Source organism: Varanus komodoensis, unplaced genomic scaffold (assembly GCF_004798865.1).
Source record: "Varanus komodoensis strain SLA01 unplaced genomic scaffold, ASM479886v1 scaffold9, whole genome shotgun sequence".
In the NCBI taxonomy this organism is placed as follows: Eukaryota; Metazoa; Chordata; class Lepidosauria; order Squamata; family Varanidae; genus Varanus; species Varanus komodoensis.
In genome coordinates, this window is record NW_025336598.1 from 12,382,903 (window position 1) to 12,399,766 (window position 16,864).

Here is a 16,864-nt window from a genome sequence, read left to right on the forward strand (position 1 = left end):
CCAAAGAGCATGAAGAGAATTAGAAACCTTGGAGCAATGCCCTTTAAAAAAAAATTGCACAAACTGAGTCACTACCGATTTCACACTCGAAACATGGGGCATTTGGGAATCTGTATAAAAAATCATTTGTTTTCCGATGATGGTGGATTTTTTATGTTTTAAAAAGTTTTTATTATTGTTTTATTTTAAAATAATTTATGAAAGGCAAGGCTAGCCCTGTCATTTTAGGAAGGAGAAGGATGTCTACCTTAGGAAGTATATTTTGAGATGTCACTACAGGACAGCTAATGAAGAATTATTGCTATTAACATCATAATCATCACCATGGGGGACACCCATTTTAGATTCTGCCTTAGACACCATTAAGATATGAGCCATTTTATATTAAGGGTGCTTCACCTTTTAAAATATCGTGTTCAGTATAAAATGTACCACAAGGTTATTCTTCTCTGAAGGCTTTATTATTTATGCTGAACAGCACAACCGCAACAAATATTTAGCAACAATATTGTGCTTTTTAAATTTCAACCTGTTTTGCATTTGATAATTATATCTGATAATATATTACACTATTCCTGTGAGGTAGGCTAAGCATTATTATCTGCAGTATTAGCGGCAATATGCCTGTGCACATTAGTTGCTTGGGAACATACACAAGGAAGTGTATTGCATTCTTGTCTTGCTTGTGGGTTTCTCACAAGCAGCTGGTTAGTCACTGTGAGATCAGAATGTTGGACTAGATGGACCCGTAGGTGGCCTGATCCAGCATGGCTCTATTACAGTCTTAATTATTGAGATTCATGGCTTCAGTAAATTCAGTGAGGGCAAACCGAGATGTAAGAGAAGCTGAGTCAGGAGATACAATTTAGTGGAGAATTGCACATCTTCATCTAAGGATTAATAGGCATTCCAGCCTTGCTTGCCCAGACACAAGAATGCTTGAGATAAGACCAGCCATATGGTACAGCTGTGCAAGTTGGATCATTTTAATACCAAACACTGTCTTGGTAAAGATAATGTAGGGCAAGACATCTGGACGAGAGTAGGGCTACTTCTGTTTGTTAAACATTAGTGATCAGAAAGCCTGACATGCCAAAGAATTGTGTCTTAAGGCCAAAGCACATGTTACTTAAAAATGTAGCTGTGATATATGTTGCCATATATGGACCCAATTCAGTTGCTTTAACAGCTATTAGGGCAATATAAGTGGTAGGTCTGAGCCCCTACTATGGGGCTAATTTGCATTTGAACCCCTGTACTTCCCCTAGAGTAAAGAGAAACAATATATTGGCATCTATTAGTTAAAGAAAGCCTTCAGAAGCATTAATTTGAATGCCAGCCCTACTCATTCATCCTTATTTCTAGGACCCTTTCTATGATGTTCTTGGCACTTTGGTGTACCCACCTGTTCATTACTTGATAACTTGCAATGGAATAGGTGAATGGAACCCACTGCAAAGCACCAGGTGGGGGCCAGGAACAGGTTAGAAACTGCTACCCGGGCAGCATATCTTCTGACCTGGAAGCACAGGCTGGTCCAGAAAACATACATTCTCAAGCTTGTAGCTCACATTCTGGAATCTCTGACAATGTGAAAATTTTGTTCCTGTACTTTGATCTCAAAAGGTTCATTTACATTAATATGTTGCCATTTGATGCTTCAGTCATCAAAGCACAGATATGCATATGTAAAATAGCCTTAGGTTTACCTCCAGAAGGAAGTGATGGATCAAGTTTGCAAGTTCTACATCACTAAATGTTTCCAGGAAAGCTTCTGAAATGCCTATGGATGAAGAGAGGCTCCTTTGTCTGAGTTTGGTCCTTTAATATGAACAGCTAGAAGAACTGACAGATCCTGGGAAGGGAATTGATTTCTGTCTGGCACAGGAATCCTGCAATGCAAGAAGTCAGAAGCTGAGAGAGAGGGTGGGGGGAAGAGGAAGTCCTTTGCCTGACTGAGTACAAACACAACCCTTGTTGTCTTGCTTTTTTTCTTTAGGAGTTGATTATTATGAGAAAGTGATTGACAGCCTGCTAACAAATGGTGTGACACCTGTGGTGACACTGTATCACTTTGATCTTCCTCAGTAAGATCAGGTGGGCTGAAGTTCAGGTGCCACAGCAGAAGCCTTTGATGCTTATGCCGAACTTTGCTTCAGAACATTTGAGGACAGAGTGAAGCTATGGATCACCATGAATGAACCATATGTTGTTGCTGTGTTTGGCTATGAGAAGGGTATTATGGCCCCAGGTGTTACAGAGCCTGGTACTGGAGCATACCTGGCAGCACATAACCTGATCAAAGCTCATGCTGCTGCCTGGCACAGTTATGATAGACTGTTCCAGGAAAAGCAGGGTGGGCTAGTTCCGTAGCATTAAATTCAGATTGGGCGGAGCCCTTCAATCCAAATTCCCATGCTGTCCAGGAAGCTGCTAAGAGGCACATGTCATTTTGCCTGGACTGGTTTGCCACTCCAATCTTTCTTGATGGTGACTATCCCGCTTTCATGAAATCCAAGATATCAGCTGCATGTAAACAACAAGGTTCTCCATCCTCAAGGCTTCCAGAATTTACCAGCGAAGAGAAGATGATCAAAGGCACCACAGATATTTTTTCTTTAAATTATTATACAACATGCAAAATTAAGCATCAAGATAATTTGTATGGTCAACCAAGTATGTCAGCAGACAAAGAAGCAGAGCAGGTCATAGATTCATCCTGGCCTGTTGCACCTGGCAGTCCTTGGCTTCCGGTGCTCCATGGGGTTCACATCGGCTATTCAAATACATTAACTTACATGATTTCTGTCCTCTCTACCCTGCATTTGTTTCTTCTGCTACTTTAAAGACCATCTATCTGATGGTGATTCAGCATGGAGTCAGCATGCCATGTGACAGTCCCTCACATGGTGACAAGGAAGGGCTAATGTTGCACATGTTCCCATTCTGCCTTTATCAACTCTTAGGGTAATGAGTTGGAGCCAGTTTTCTCATGATGAGCTCCTAAGCAACATTTTAGGACACTGTGTCTGATGGTGATTCTGTAAATGGGAATAAGGATTCTCAGAAACATTTTCCTCAAATGAATTACAGAAATTTTATTTGAGACCCCTTATGCCCACACAGTAAGGCTTAAACTCATCCTTTTGTTTGTTTGCGACAGGAAGTTTAAGATTGGAGACAGGAAGACTTTATACCTTGACAGTTCTATTAGTTCTCTGTGGTTGTTGTTGTTGTTAGTCACGAAGTCATGTCCGACCCATCGCAACCCCACGGACAACATTCCTCCAGGCCTTCTTGTCCTCCACCATCCCCCAGAGTCCACATAAGCTCATGCCGACTGCTTCAGTGACTCCATCTAGCCACCTCATCCTCTGCCGTCCCCTTATTCTTTTGTCATCTATTGTTCCCAGTATTAGACTCTTCTCCAGTGAGTCCTTCCTTCTCATTAGGTGGCCAAAGTATTTGAGTTTCATCTTCAGTATCTGGCCTTCTATAGAGCAGCCAGGGTTGATCTCCTCTAGGACTGACAGGTTTGATCGCCTTGCTGTCCAAGGGACTCGCAGGAGTCTCTGCCAGCACCGCAAGTCAAAGGCCTCAATCCTTTGGTGCTCAGCCTTCCTTATGGTCCAACTTTCACAGCCATACATTGCAACTGGAAAAACCATAGCCTTGACTATATGCACTTTTGTTGGCAGGGTGATGTCTCTGGTTTTTAGTATGCTATCTAGATTTGCCATAGCTTTCCTCCCCAGGAGCAAGCGTCTTTTAATTTTTTTGGCTGCAGTCCCCATCTGCGGTGATCTTGGAGCCCAGGAAAATAAAATCTGACACTACCTCCATTTTTTCCCCATCTATTTGGCAGGAAGTGAGAGGACCGAATGCCACGATCTTAGTTTTCTTAATGTTGAGTTTCAAGCCAACTTTTGCACTCTCCTCCTTCACCTGCATCAAGAGGCTCTTAGTTCCTCTTCACTTTCTGCCATTAGAGTGGTATCATCAGCCTATCTGAGGTTATGTCTCCCAGCAATCTTAATTCCAACTTGTGATTCATCTAGCCCCGCCTTTCTCATGATGTGCTCTGCATATAAGTTAAATAGGCAGGGCGACAGTATACAGCCTTGCCGAACTCCTTTCTCAATTTTGAACCAATCAGTGGTTCCGTGTCCAGGTCTCACTGTTGCTTCTTGACCCACATATAGGTTTCTCAAGAGACAAATAAGATGGTCTGGTACTCCCATCTCTTTAAGAACTTGCCACAATTTGTTGTGATCCACACAATCAAAGGCTTTAGCATAGTCAATGAAGCAGAAGTAGATGTTTTTCTGGAACTCCCTAGCTTTCTCCATGATCCAGCGTATGTTGGCAATTTGATCTCTAGTTCCTCTCCCTCTTCTGCCTGTACTTCTGGTAGTTCTTGGTCCACATACTGCTGGAGCCTAGCTTGTAGGATTTTGAGCATAACTTTGCTAGCATGTGAAATGAGTGCAATGGTGTGGTAGTTCGAACATTCTTTGGCATTGCCCTTCTTTGGGATGGGAATGTAAACTGACCTTTTCCAATCCTGTGGCCACTGTTCTTTGTGGTACACACGAACAAACATAGAAAACTGCCTTCACCATTCCAACAGCACATTGCATTTACCAGACTGCTGAGTCACTTATATAGTCTTACATTTCACCACTTTCTTCAGACCAGCCCTCCTGATGTGTTGGACTACAGCTCCCAGCATTTCTCAGCCTGCTAGGAACTGGGTCAGACAGTCTAAGTTTGCATGGAATGACAAATTCTTACAGATTGCTACCAATGCTGGGTTATTGTGTCAGGAAGACCTTTTCCCAAGGTATCTGTGTGGGCATGAGGTACCCCAACAGTACGTAGCTTATTCTTCCAGTTGTATCCACAGTGGTTGTCATTTTGTCTGAGCCTGGTTTTTTTTTTTGGGGGGGGTGTTGCTGAGCTGGCTGTCACAATTCACCAGTAGCACCTTGGAGGGGCTGCCCGGCATTTTTATTTTTAATTTGCACACAAACCAGAGTTGTGCAAACAAGATTTTCTGAGAGCTAGCTGGGCCACCATGGTCAGTCCCACCAAGATGCTGCTGGGGCACTTTGAAGTGACTGCTGCTTGCTGTCAGTAGTGGGATCATGAGACTGGCTTGACAGCCAGTTTTCATGATCCCTGCCTGCCCCCACAAAAAGAGTTTGAAAGAAAAAATAGCCGTGATACACCCAAAGCAGCTTTCAGCAGCCAGACAACTTGTTCCTCCTGATGTGTCCTCGGGATAGCTGTGCGAGGGAGTAAACGGTCAACATCCCATGGTGAACCTAAACATCTGTTGGGTTTACCATGGGCTGTTTGCCTAAGAAGTAAGCCACTGTGGTTTATTTCCAGGTAGGTTAGCATGAGCACTGAACATATCCTCTATCTGAGCTGATATAGAATAGTGGATTGATTGTAAGAAAGCTTCTCCCCATCTCCACGCTGCCCCTGAACTTCCTGTGATGTGAAGGTAGCATACAGCCATCAGGACTAGTAGGCTTACCCTCCAGGAGTGTGCCCGGTCCTCACTTGAAGCCATTCAGACTGATGACCAGCTCCACATCCTGTTGAAGTGAATTCCGTGTGTATTGTGTGAAGAAGCATTTTCTTTTCCCTGTCCTGAATCTTCCACCAATTAACTTCATGGGGAGACCACAGGTTCTAATATTAGGACAGAAGGAGAAAAATACAAGTTCAGTATGGGTGTGGAAGACATACGTGTGTTACAACCTGTCCATGCCATACCTTGAGTTGCCTCCCTATAATATCCAAGGAGTTCCTGCAGGAATATTGTGTTTGTGTCATTTTCAGTGAAAGTATCCTTGAGGTGGGCCAGTTGCTTATCAGCTACTCAAGTCCTATTCAGGTTGGGTCAGTAGTTTGCAATATGGAAGGAATGCCCACTGTCCTCACTTTAAATTCTTGGTTCACAGCAACAGCCTTTTTTTATTCTAGTGCCTAAATTGGTATGGAGTCTGTTCAGTTCATTTCTTCCAGAGGGATTTGTCATGGCTTGCCTGGACCAAGGGGTTAAAAAGCACTGACAATAAAGCAGATGCTAATGCAAAAAGAGATATTTTAGTATTCTCATTAAAATAAGTAATTTCTCTGTCTTCATGGATATTTGCACAGTTTTGCTTTTCCATTGTTAGTCATAAAAGGTCAGCTTGTGGAAAATTAAGTTAATAGGGTCAGTGCAATTTGATGAAAACCAGTTTTGGGTGGTAGCTTAAAGTAGATAGAGGGTAATGCACCTGATTTTATGGGCTTTTCTTAACATCTGTTCTGAATAAAACTTCTGCTTCCTTGTTCTAGGATACATATAATCACCCTATAATTTACATCACTGAGAATAGGTTCTCCCAAAGTGACCCTGCTCCACTCGATGGTGCTCAGCGTTGGGAGTATTTCAGGCTGACTTTACAGGAGATTTTAAAAGGTACAATTTCAGGATGATGAAAGATCAATTGTGCAAACTTAATATAATTTTCCTATGTGCCTATTTGCATTTAGCAGTGACTAGTGATTCTTGAAAGTAATGTGCATCAGACAAAAGTGTTGTGATTAGAGAGGGGAAATGTTTAGCAGATAGAACAGAGAGTAGCTTTAGTCATCCTGTGTCATCATAGAATGAAAGAGAAGGAGAACGTTTCAGCACATACTTATGGAAATTTCATCCTTTCAGTCGGGGTTCATAATATTGAAATGGTTGGCTGTGCTAATTGATGCATAGGAAGCTGTCCGGAAATGCGAAAATAGGATGCTGCCTCAGCCTGATGCAGAGCAATAGTCCATGCAGCACAGTACAGGCAAAAATGACCAGCCATTGCTTCCCAGGATTCTTTTGTACCCCAACCTGGAGGTTCAGGGACTAAACCTGGAACTGTTTTGGCACACAAAGCAGGTGCTCAGTGCTGGTCCCTCCCACATTCATTTTTGCATGATCTGGCAAAAGAAAGTAGAGTTGAAAACTACTAGTTTTTTTTTTTTTTAAACCCCTTCCTGGAAGGAGCAAAGAGTTAGAACCAGAGCAGATGTAGCCAGGCAGAGAAAGTCAGGTCTAGAACTAGAACTAGAACTAGGGTTGCCTATTCAGTGGTAGAGTCAGCACATATCTTGTGTTTACTGGCTCTTTCAGATCCCGGTAATGGCTCTCTAAGTGAATACAGTTTACCAGTCAGTCAAGTAAAGCACTGATTTTATGAAATAAGTGGGCTGCTTTTGAAAAGGTTAGTAGAGGGCAAGTGTCTTTTCATCTGAAAATAGCTTGCTCCTTAAAACCCAGGGTAGGTTTTAAGGAGCAAGTCTAGGGCAAACCCAGGGCAAGGTTTTAAGGAGCAACCAACTCTATGCAGCACCCAAGTATCCATATCATATTCAATTCATCCCCTGTGGAAGAAGCCTGTGGGTGATTTCATTCCTCCTTCAGCCTTTGCCAGGGAGTAGTGTATTCTAAGGTAATCTGGGTTGACTGAATGAGAATGAATGGAACAATCTCATTCCAAAAAAATGAGATGTTCCCATTCATACATAAAAACCAGTGACAGTTTGGGTTGAGACTGTCACTGTGTCTCAGCCTAGCCTACCACAAGGGTTCTTGTGTGGGAGATGGAAATGTTGTTGTGAAAGGTGAGGGGGACCTATACCACCCTGAGCTCCTTGGAGGTAGGACAGAATCTTTATTTATTTGATTTGTGCTCACCTTTCTTCTGTAAAGATGGCATGCAAGGTAGCTTCCAATCACAGACAAATAAAACACGATCAAACAAGAAAAAACAATTACATTAAAGCGCAATTAAAATGCAAGAATAAAGCTGTATTAAGAATTCATCTATGTACAGGATAGAATCGTGCACTCAAGATTTCACTGACCACCTGCAATCGAAAATATTGTTTGATAATTCTGCTGAAAATATATTTGTCTGAATCTGCTGCACTGGCTGAGGCTGTGGCAAGAGAGGGGTTGCTTCTTCCTGAATGTTACTAACCGTGCTGTTGGATCCCTGTATCTGCAGTCAACACAGGTGACCCTTTGTATACTAGAGCACAGCAGCCCTCCATGCATTACATTGCAGCCAAACCTGGACTTGCTGTCAAATCTATACTTAAAAGGAAAGTGCAGCCACATGGGAAGCCTGTGCCGGGGTGCCTGTCTGCAAAATTGTGCTTTTGCAGTCATGCTTTGAATGTCTATTTTAAATTTTAAACTCTTTTAAAAAGTGATACATGCTCTGGTAACTTCCTGCTTGGATTACTGCAACACGCTCTATGTGGGGCTGCCCTTGAAAATGGTCTGGATACTGCAACTGGTGCAGAACAGAGCTGCCCGGCTGCTGACGGGGACCGGCCATTACTCTCACATAACGCCAGTCCTCTACCAGCACCACTGGCTTCCAGTTGGAGTCCAGGCCCAATTCAAGGTGCTGGTTTTGAGCTATAAAGCCCTAAACGGCTTGGGACCAGGATATCTGAATGAACGTCTCCTTCCTTATATGTCCTCACAACCCCTTAAGATCTCTGGGAGAAGCCCTACTCCGGGAACCCTCTCTAAGAGAGGTAAAAAGGTCATCAACTCGGAGTAGGGTCTTCTCTGCTGTGGCGCCCAGACTCTGGAATGTACTCCCCAGAGAGGTACACCTGGCACCAAGTTTATACTCTTTTCAGTGCCAGGCCAAAACCTTTTTATTTAAACAGTATTTTAAACTCAAACAGTTTTTAAGTTCAGTCACTCTGTTTGGTTTATAGTTTTGTTCTGTTTTATTATTGAAATTGCTGTTTTAATTGTCCTTTTAAATATCGTAAGCTGTCCTGAGATCTTGTATAATAGGACAGCACACAAAAGCTTTTAATAAATAAATAAATAAATAAATAAAATAAGTATGCGGTGCACATTAAGTCTCGATGCAGTTGATTAAGCGTGGGGAGGGGGCTGAACCCTCTCAGCTGTAGCTCCCAGTGCCTTATCACATGCCATTCCAGAGAGATGATCCCTCTCAGGGACAGCAGTGAAGGGGTGTTAAAGCCCCATCACCAGAACAGAACCCCCATAGAGGTTCTCTGGTTCCCACAAGAAGATTTCCTAAGCGAGAACACCCCCCCCCAACCCCTGCAAAGTGGCCACTCAGCCTGATACAAAAGCAGCTTGAGGTGGGGGAGGGATGGCCAGTCTTGTTGGGATCCTGGCAGTGTGGGAGCTGCCCTGATGCTGCTCATTTATATATCAAAACTGCCTGTGCTAATTACATTCACAGAGGAATCCTGCATGTAGTCTGGCCCTGTGGCCCGTATTTAGACAGGACTGCACAGGTACCAGCATACTAGCATGAATGTCAAAGAAATAAATCACTTTGCTTAAAAAGCAGAGGAGGACAGCGCTTTCTAGCTACCTTGATAGTACTGCTATAATTGTTACGAGGTATGAAACAAAAGGAACTCTGGCCAAAGCTCATAAATAATGCTGCTTTTTTGCACTTTAATCGTGACTATCCACCCATCAGCCTTTTTAAAGCTTGTCTGAATCCCCCCACTGCCCCCCAATCTTCCCCCTCATTGAAATGGTATCCTGTGGAACTAATACCCACTCATGTCAGGTTGTTTGGCCTTATGGACGTAACAGTTTCGACAACTGTCATATTTTCCATTACCCTGTTGAGGTTAAGATGCTCAGCAGTAGTTTCTGTGGGAATAATGTCAACATCAACCTGTATAAAGGCAGATAGAGCCATTGATTTCTGCCAGCCCCACCCCCTCCAGTGCTGCAGGGCCCATTGAAGAGAGACACAGCTGACTTTCCTCCTTCCCTTCACAGCATAAGAGGCACATGCCAGGGTTTCTATCCCTGTTTTTGTTATTCCCCGCCCCGCCACAGAATCCAACTTTTTTAGGCACAGAAATATGCCTCGGCTCACACAGCAGTCCAGGACTGCTGAGAAGGTTTCTAATGGCCCAGCTCGAGGCTCCTAATGACAGCCCTCCCTCGGCAAGGTGCCATCATTGTTATTGAAGACTTCTTGAAAATCGTCACAGCAGATCCCAGGAAACAATCTGATCTATGGTAACAGGTTGGCTGCTTCTGTCTTCTCATCTGTAAGAGTCCAACATTTGAAATATTATTTTCTTTCGGTGCCAGCAAGAAAAAGAAAAGAAAAATGAAAGGTATTTCTCACTTCTAAATGAGAGGATTGTGATTAAAAAGAGATTAGGCAAATGCATGTAGTAGAGATCTGTCAGCTGCAATTGGGCATGGACATTAGGCAGAATCTCCGTTTCGGAGGCAAAGTGGGTCTCTTACACTATTTGCAGTCAGTAGGAGTTAGGCTTAGGGATTTTCCAAAAACTGGGACTGGCCACTGATGGAAACAGGATGCTAAACCAGATGGATCCACAGACTGATTAAGCCAGGCTATTCTGCTTTTCTGAACTTTTGGGCTATATCTTTAACCTCTGATATCAAAGCAGTCTGGTGTCAGGGCAGCCCCCTTTTCCTTCCGTACACAGATACAAACTAATTCCCTCCCTCCCTCTCCCCCCCCCCCCCCCGCTTCTCTCTATATATAAACTGATTATGGTAAGGCAAACCAACAACACTGTCTTTCAGGCACAAATGTAAGTTATTGCAGCGGCCAACAACAAGGGAAAGAAGTGTAGTCATATTTCAAATCGATCACTCTATTGAGAAAGAGAAACTTCATGGCAAGAAGTTGATTTGAGACTGAAATTACACACACCCTGCTTTTAAGGCGGATCTTGTTGCTTCGAGCCAGCTGTTTAGAGTGCCTGACACTTAACCGATTGACATCTCACCCTGGGATTAGCTGTGCCAGTTCCTCCTTCTCGGCAGGCTTGCTTTGCCTTCCCTTCTATCTGAAGCTGCTTAACTCTTTTCTACCTCCTGACTTATCTTGTGCTCTTCAGCTACGGATCCCACCATTTCCTCCCCATCTAAAGCAGAATCTGTTTCCATATCCTTTGCAGCAGAGTTGGGCCCAATCCATTCCTCCAAAATTCCTCCCCACTGCGTAATTCTTGACTGTACTTTTTTTCTTTTTGTAAATAAAGCTAACAGTATAAGATGCCCAAAGGCAACACCCTTCAAACAACCTGAAAATAGATAGAGGAGAGCTGGAGGGATTTTGTTGATGTGTTTTAATGGGAGCTGGGTTAGGACAGGAAGGCAGAACTGATGGTCTGTTGGACAGTTCTGGAAGGGAGGGTTGCCTTTCTCTTCCCCCACCCTAAGGAATGTGCTAATTGAGTCTGGGGTGAGAACAATAGGGGCAAACAAAGGGCTAATACAGACATTACTTGGCATCCATGCCTACCAGCTACCTTTCTTTCACTTTTGCTTAGTCCAAGTTCAGATAACTTGCTGTGTTTTGCCATGGGTTATTTAACCCACAATGGCATTAGTTTCTCTTGACAGCTTGCATTTTGACTGCTGTCAAGAGAAACCATGATTTAAAACTAATGCCCCCGCATCCCCTCTGGGCCAATGCCCATGAAAGCACTTGACAGTAGACATTTCCCAGGATATTGCCTATGCTACTTGAGACCTGTGAAAATCTGACTAGGGAAAACACACATACACAATTGTGCACACGTGAGTTGCATCTTTTTTTTTTAAGAATAATGAACTAGGGACAGTTCCTAGTACTTTGAAGGGGCTGTTGCTAGCTGTGAAATCAGAAGTGATGGGAAGGATGGGAAGACATCCCACTGTGCACCTAATCTTTGTGGACTGCACGGTGGGCTGCTTCACGGACAACCAACACAGGACCCACCCAATGCCTGTTTTCGCCCCAACAGTCAGCTTATTATGAACCCAGTTAGAAAAGGAGTCAGAGAACTGACTTACTTTCTGTAGGAATCAGTGGGTTCCCTTGTGTATCTGAGGGAGAACAGGAATCTGCTGGGACATGAATGCCTAGATGAAGAATATTGGTAAATAAACCTCATATCAATCACAAATGCCAAAATTCTCTAGTGCCACCCTTCTAAGGAAGCAGAGCTCTGCAGAAGAGTCAGGACTCCTGACTTTTCTCACCACTCAGAAGTGGGATACACACAAGTAGCAGTACTTCCTGGGGCCTCCCTTAAGGTGCAGCCAGCCATTCCTCCTTGGCAGGGCTTGCCTGGGATGAGTGAAATTTTAAAGAATTTCTTTCTCTACGATGGGGGAGAAAGGAGGTTCATGTGCACAGCAAATGTTTGGGGGGAAATCTGTGTTCTGACTGGTTTTGGCTGATAAATTGCTACCCTTCTCCCACAGTCATTCCTTTTCATTATACTTTGAGTTAAGGCGGTTTTGTCAGTTCCTGTAAGGGGACATCTTGTCATTCCAATGGTCTCCAGATAATGAAAATGCAAGTGTACGGAAAGAATATTACAATGTCAAAATGAAGCACTGGCACTGCACTTCTGTGTATTTGCCTTTACAATGTCAGAGTAAAATAGAAACAAAAATATTGATCAATAGAACAGAGCATTAGAAGTGACTGGATAAAATGCACACAATGCATTATGTGTAATGAAGTCCTATTAATATTAAATGCAAATAACTTTGCAGGGTTATAGTGGAGGATTTAAGTTGCAAACAGAGACTGTTTTAAAGCACCGACTCTGAATGTGAACCTGCACACCATTATCTTTTGTGCTGGGTTGTGCAAAATGCGGTGGGCCAGCTGGTAGGGCACTTGCCAGGAGCATGGCACAACTCACTCTGGCTCCTGGCATTGTTAGAAGAGGAAGAAGATGAAGCCGCAGCAGCGGTGGCAGCAGAAGGAAGGAAAGAAAGGTAACAGATTTCTTCTGTTCTGAATGATGAAGCTGATGGTTGAAAGCCTTTATAGGCCACCTTTTCATAACCACATCAGGATTGCTTGCAAGTTCAAAAACAGATGGACAATTCAAATGGTATCTCCAATGAATGCAATGCAAAAGTAACACCTTTTCCAAAGTAAAATATCGGCAGGCGGTTGTGATAAGAAAGATTGTCCCAATGGGTTTTCAGAAAACAGTTTCCTTGGACTGCTGGAGGGAAAGAGAGGGGTGATCACCTCATCATATGGCAGACAACAGAAGCGCCTGAAACAGGGCCTCCTAAGAGGGACTGAACATTCACGTAGGCTCATATAATCCTTAAAATTTCCTAGACCCAGACCACTCTAAAACAGCATTGTAAATGGACCCCAGAAACTAGTGCAGCTTCTGGTTTCTAACAGCAACCTTCTAATGTCTAGTCCAGGGCCTGAGCTTAAAGGCATCAGACCCTCTCTGCTGTTGCTCTCGGGCAAATTCTACCCAGTGGCACACTGCCACAGAACCTGGAGGTTCCCTCCAGCTGCCACAGCTGCCAACCACTGAGGAAGCATGAAATCTGCCTACTCCCCTCTTAAAGCTGCCAACTTATCATAACCAGAGCAAAGTAAGAGTAAGTGAGGTACTCACATGCTCTTCCCTTACAGGCCGGTGTTTCCTTTTCCCCATTCTTCTATTTTTTCCCAGTGTCTGCTTTAGACTGTAAGTCCCTTGGGGCAGGAATCTGTCATACCTCTTCTTTGTAAGGTGTACCATATACAGATGATGCTATATCATAATCATCCTTATCATCTTATAAAGGAGAAGTCCATAAATTGGTTATGCATTACCTGAAGAAGCATTTATTTTTCCACCTTGACTCTGTTGCCTATGATTGCAAGATCTGCTATTACAAGAGGAGAGAAACCTGTCTCTATCTCCTTTCTTATTTAATTGCATAAATACCTGCCTTATCACCTTATTCAACTTTTTTTTACAAAAAAAGACTAAATGATATTTTAGCCTCTGTAATATTTACAAGAAAGATGATCTGACCTCCTCCTTTATTGTATTAAGGCTAAATCATTCTTCTCAATGCAGCCGAGGAATGAAACCGATGAAGCCACCTAAGCTAGTAAAACACTCCCTTGTCTATTGCCACCACTCAAGCATCCAAGTGTCAAGTCCACAAGCACCTCTAAGCTGTGACACTGACATTTCAAAGTAGTGACATCATGGTCAATACACCTTGTGCGCATATCCCCAGATCAGATATACTGCCAATCAGGCAAACGCTCTTCTTTTTCGCTTTGTCTTGGTTCATCCCATTAGTGACGCCAGGGATCAGTTCAGAACATCCACTTCCTCCTCCTACCCCCAGAATCTGATGCACTGTACCCTAAATGGCATGAGAAACAGAATGGAACCATTGGTACTCTGAAAGCCAAAGGCAACTGGGAAAAGCTCTGGGTGCTCAGCACCACATTCTGGAATCTAGCTTCCATTTAAAACTAGGATACCTGCATTTCAGCAAGGCAGCCTAGAAGGATTCCATCGTCAGTGGTGTCAAATAATGCCAATGGATCCAGGAGAACCAACTGAATACATAGATTCCAATAAATAAATAAAAGGCTTATTTAATCAGCTTGAATATACATGAGTATTCGCCACTATATATTTAAAACCTTAAAAATTTAATACAAAATTTTATTACTCAAAGATCATATAAAAAAGAGAAGAGAATATACAGTGGTACCTTGCCTCACAAACTTAATCCATTCCACGACTCTGGTTGCGACCCAAATTGGTCGTGAGCCAAGTCAAATTTCCCCATAAGGTTCAATATAAATTTTATTTATTTATTTATTTTTCAATTTATATCCTGCCTTTTTCCTACAATAGGCTCAAGGCAGCTTACATCTCCTCCTCCATCTTATCCCCACAACAACAATAACCCTGTGAGCTGTGAGAGTCCGTAACTGGCCCAAAGTCACCCAGTTGACTCCATGGCTGAGTGGGGACTAGAACTTGGATCGTCTGAGTCCCAGTCCCATGCTCTTAACCACTACACCACACTGGCTCTTAAATAAGGTTAATCTGTTCTGTAACCATTTCTTTAATCACAAAAACATGAAACAAAGTGATAAAGAACAACAAAGATCACAGCCATCCCCTCCCCCTGAGCACACCCATGATCACGCTTATGCAGGGAAGATGGGCGCATTCGCGATTGTCACCTGATGCGTAGTTCGCAACCTGAAGAAATTTCTTTCTGAAATTTCTGTTCGCAACCTGATTTGGTCGTGAACTGAGGCGTTTGTGAGCTGAGGTACCACTGTACATATCAACCATCTTACTCTACTGGATGGAAGCATCTACTTTGGCTAGACTTCACAGCACTGTATCCTATGCAGTGTTCCTACCACTCCTGTTCTGTTCTGTTTTTTGTATTTACAAAGTATAACCATGGAAGCTGTCATCTAACAAGGTAAAGAATTAGTGGACCACATTTACTGAATCATCGGTGTGGCTGGATGGCCACCTATCTAGAAAGCTGTATCAGTAGCGGCTAGTCTAGATTTGTTTGAGGTATCTTCCAGGTTTGTGAAACAGAAAAGTTGGCAACAGGAGATATATTTAAATTCTTGTCTCTCAGATGGTCTTTCTGCTAAAAGTATCTTACCATCTCTGGTCATGCTATCCTTTCTCCTTTAGGAATGCGGGGAGAGCCATTTTCAGTGGATAAGCTTATTTTTCAGATTGAACATTATGTACTTTTGGGAAACAAAGCATGCAATATAGTAACATACTCGTATGTAACTTGGTCCTCAAGAAGCTGTAGAATTTCTGTGTGGGTCATCAAATTTACCATGGAGTGAGTTATATTTAACCCACAAATGTAATGAAGCAAAGCCTTAAAACAAAACAAGCAACCAAGGGATGCTGAAATTTTTCATGGAGGAGTTATGGGGTTGGGGGTTTGCTTAATTGTCCTCATCAGCCATTCCAAGTAGTTATACCTGCCATGAAGCTTTGGATGTGTATATTCCTCTGGAACATTGTGTGGGAGAAAGGAGGAAGTTAATTAAATGTTGTTCCCACAGAAAACACTGAGACTCATGATTTATGTCTCATAGACATAGGGGTTAAGTGTGACTAACTTAACCCATTTTCTGGACAATAGAGTGGCTCTCTAGAATACTTGTTGACTCATCTTTAAATGAAATTACTCTGGATTCTGAAAAGAAAGGAACTGAAGAGCATATTGTGAACATACATTTGTTGCTAGAATGCACCAAATAATTTCAGATCAGTCTGTGCTTTATATTCTATAGCAAAGCCTTTGTCTGTGTGGATCACAAGAAGTTATGGATGGTTCTAAAAGAAATGGGGGTGCCTCAGCACTTGATTGTCCTGTGATATGGCCAAAAAGTCAGAATAGGGAGGAACAGAATGGTTTTCTACACACAAAGGCTTCAGACAACGATGTATTTTATTTCACTTTCTGTTCAATATGGTTGCAGAATATATAAGGAAAGCTGGATTAGGATTAAAGGAAGGATGAATGAAAATTGGTAGAAGATACCAATTTATTATATATAGATTATATTATACCACTGACAGAAAGCAGGAATGACATGAAATGACTCCTGATGAAAGTGAAAGAAGCAAGGCTGTAGCTGAACACGAAGAAAACAAAAATCATGTCTGCAGAAGAATTAAATCATGTCTGCAGAAGAATTATGCAACTTTAATGTCAATGAAGAAATTCAAATTGTGAAAGCATAGCTTGGCTCAGTCATCTATTCAAAGAGAGACTGCAATCAGGGAATTCAAAGAAGACAGAGACTTTGAAGGGCAGAAATGAAGGAACTGGAAAAGATCATCACGTGTAAGGAAATTTCACTGGAAACCAATGCCAAGATCATCCACACAATTGTATTCCTGATCACTATGTATGGATGGTTAGATGGTCAAGAAACCTGACAGGAAAGAAGATGATGGATTTGAAACATGGTGCTAGAGG

General features: G+C 42.6%; 1 protein-coding gene across 1 annotated transcript in view; it reads left to right on the forward strand.

Annotated features, from left to right (window-relative positions):
* Window positions 1-16,864, forward strand: part of LCTL (lactase like) — a 125,215-nt gene that overhangs the window by 16,505 nt on the left and 91,846 nt on the right. Inside the window, 4 exon segments of the mRNA XM_044418258.1 lie at window positions 2,000-2,362; window positions 2,365-2,754; window positions 2,757-2,792; window positions 6,356-6,481. Of these exon segments, the coding sequence (XP_044274193.1) occupies window positions 2,000-2,362; window positions 2,365-2,754; window positions 2,757-2,792; window positions 6,356-6,481 (915 nt within the window).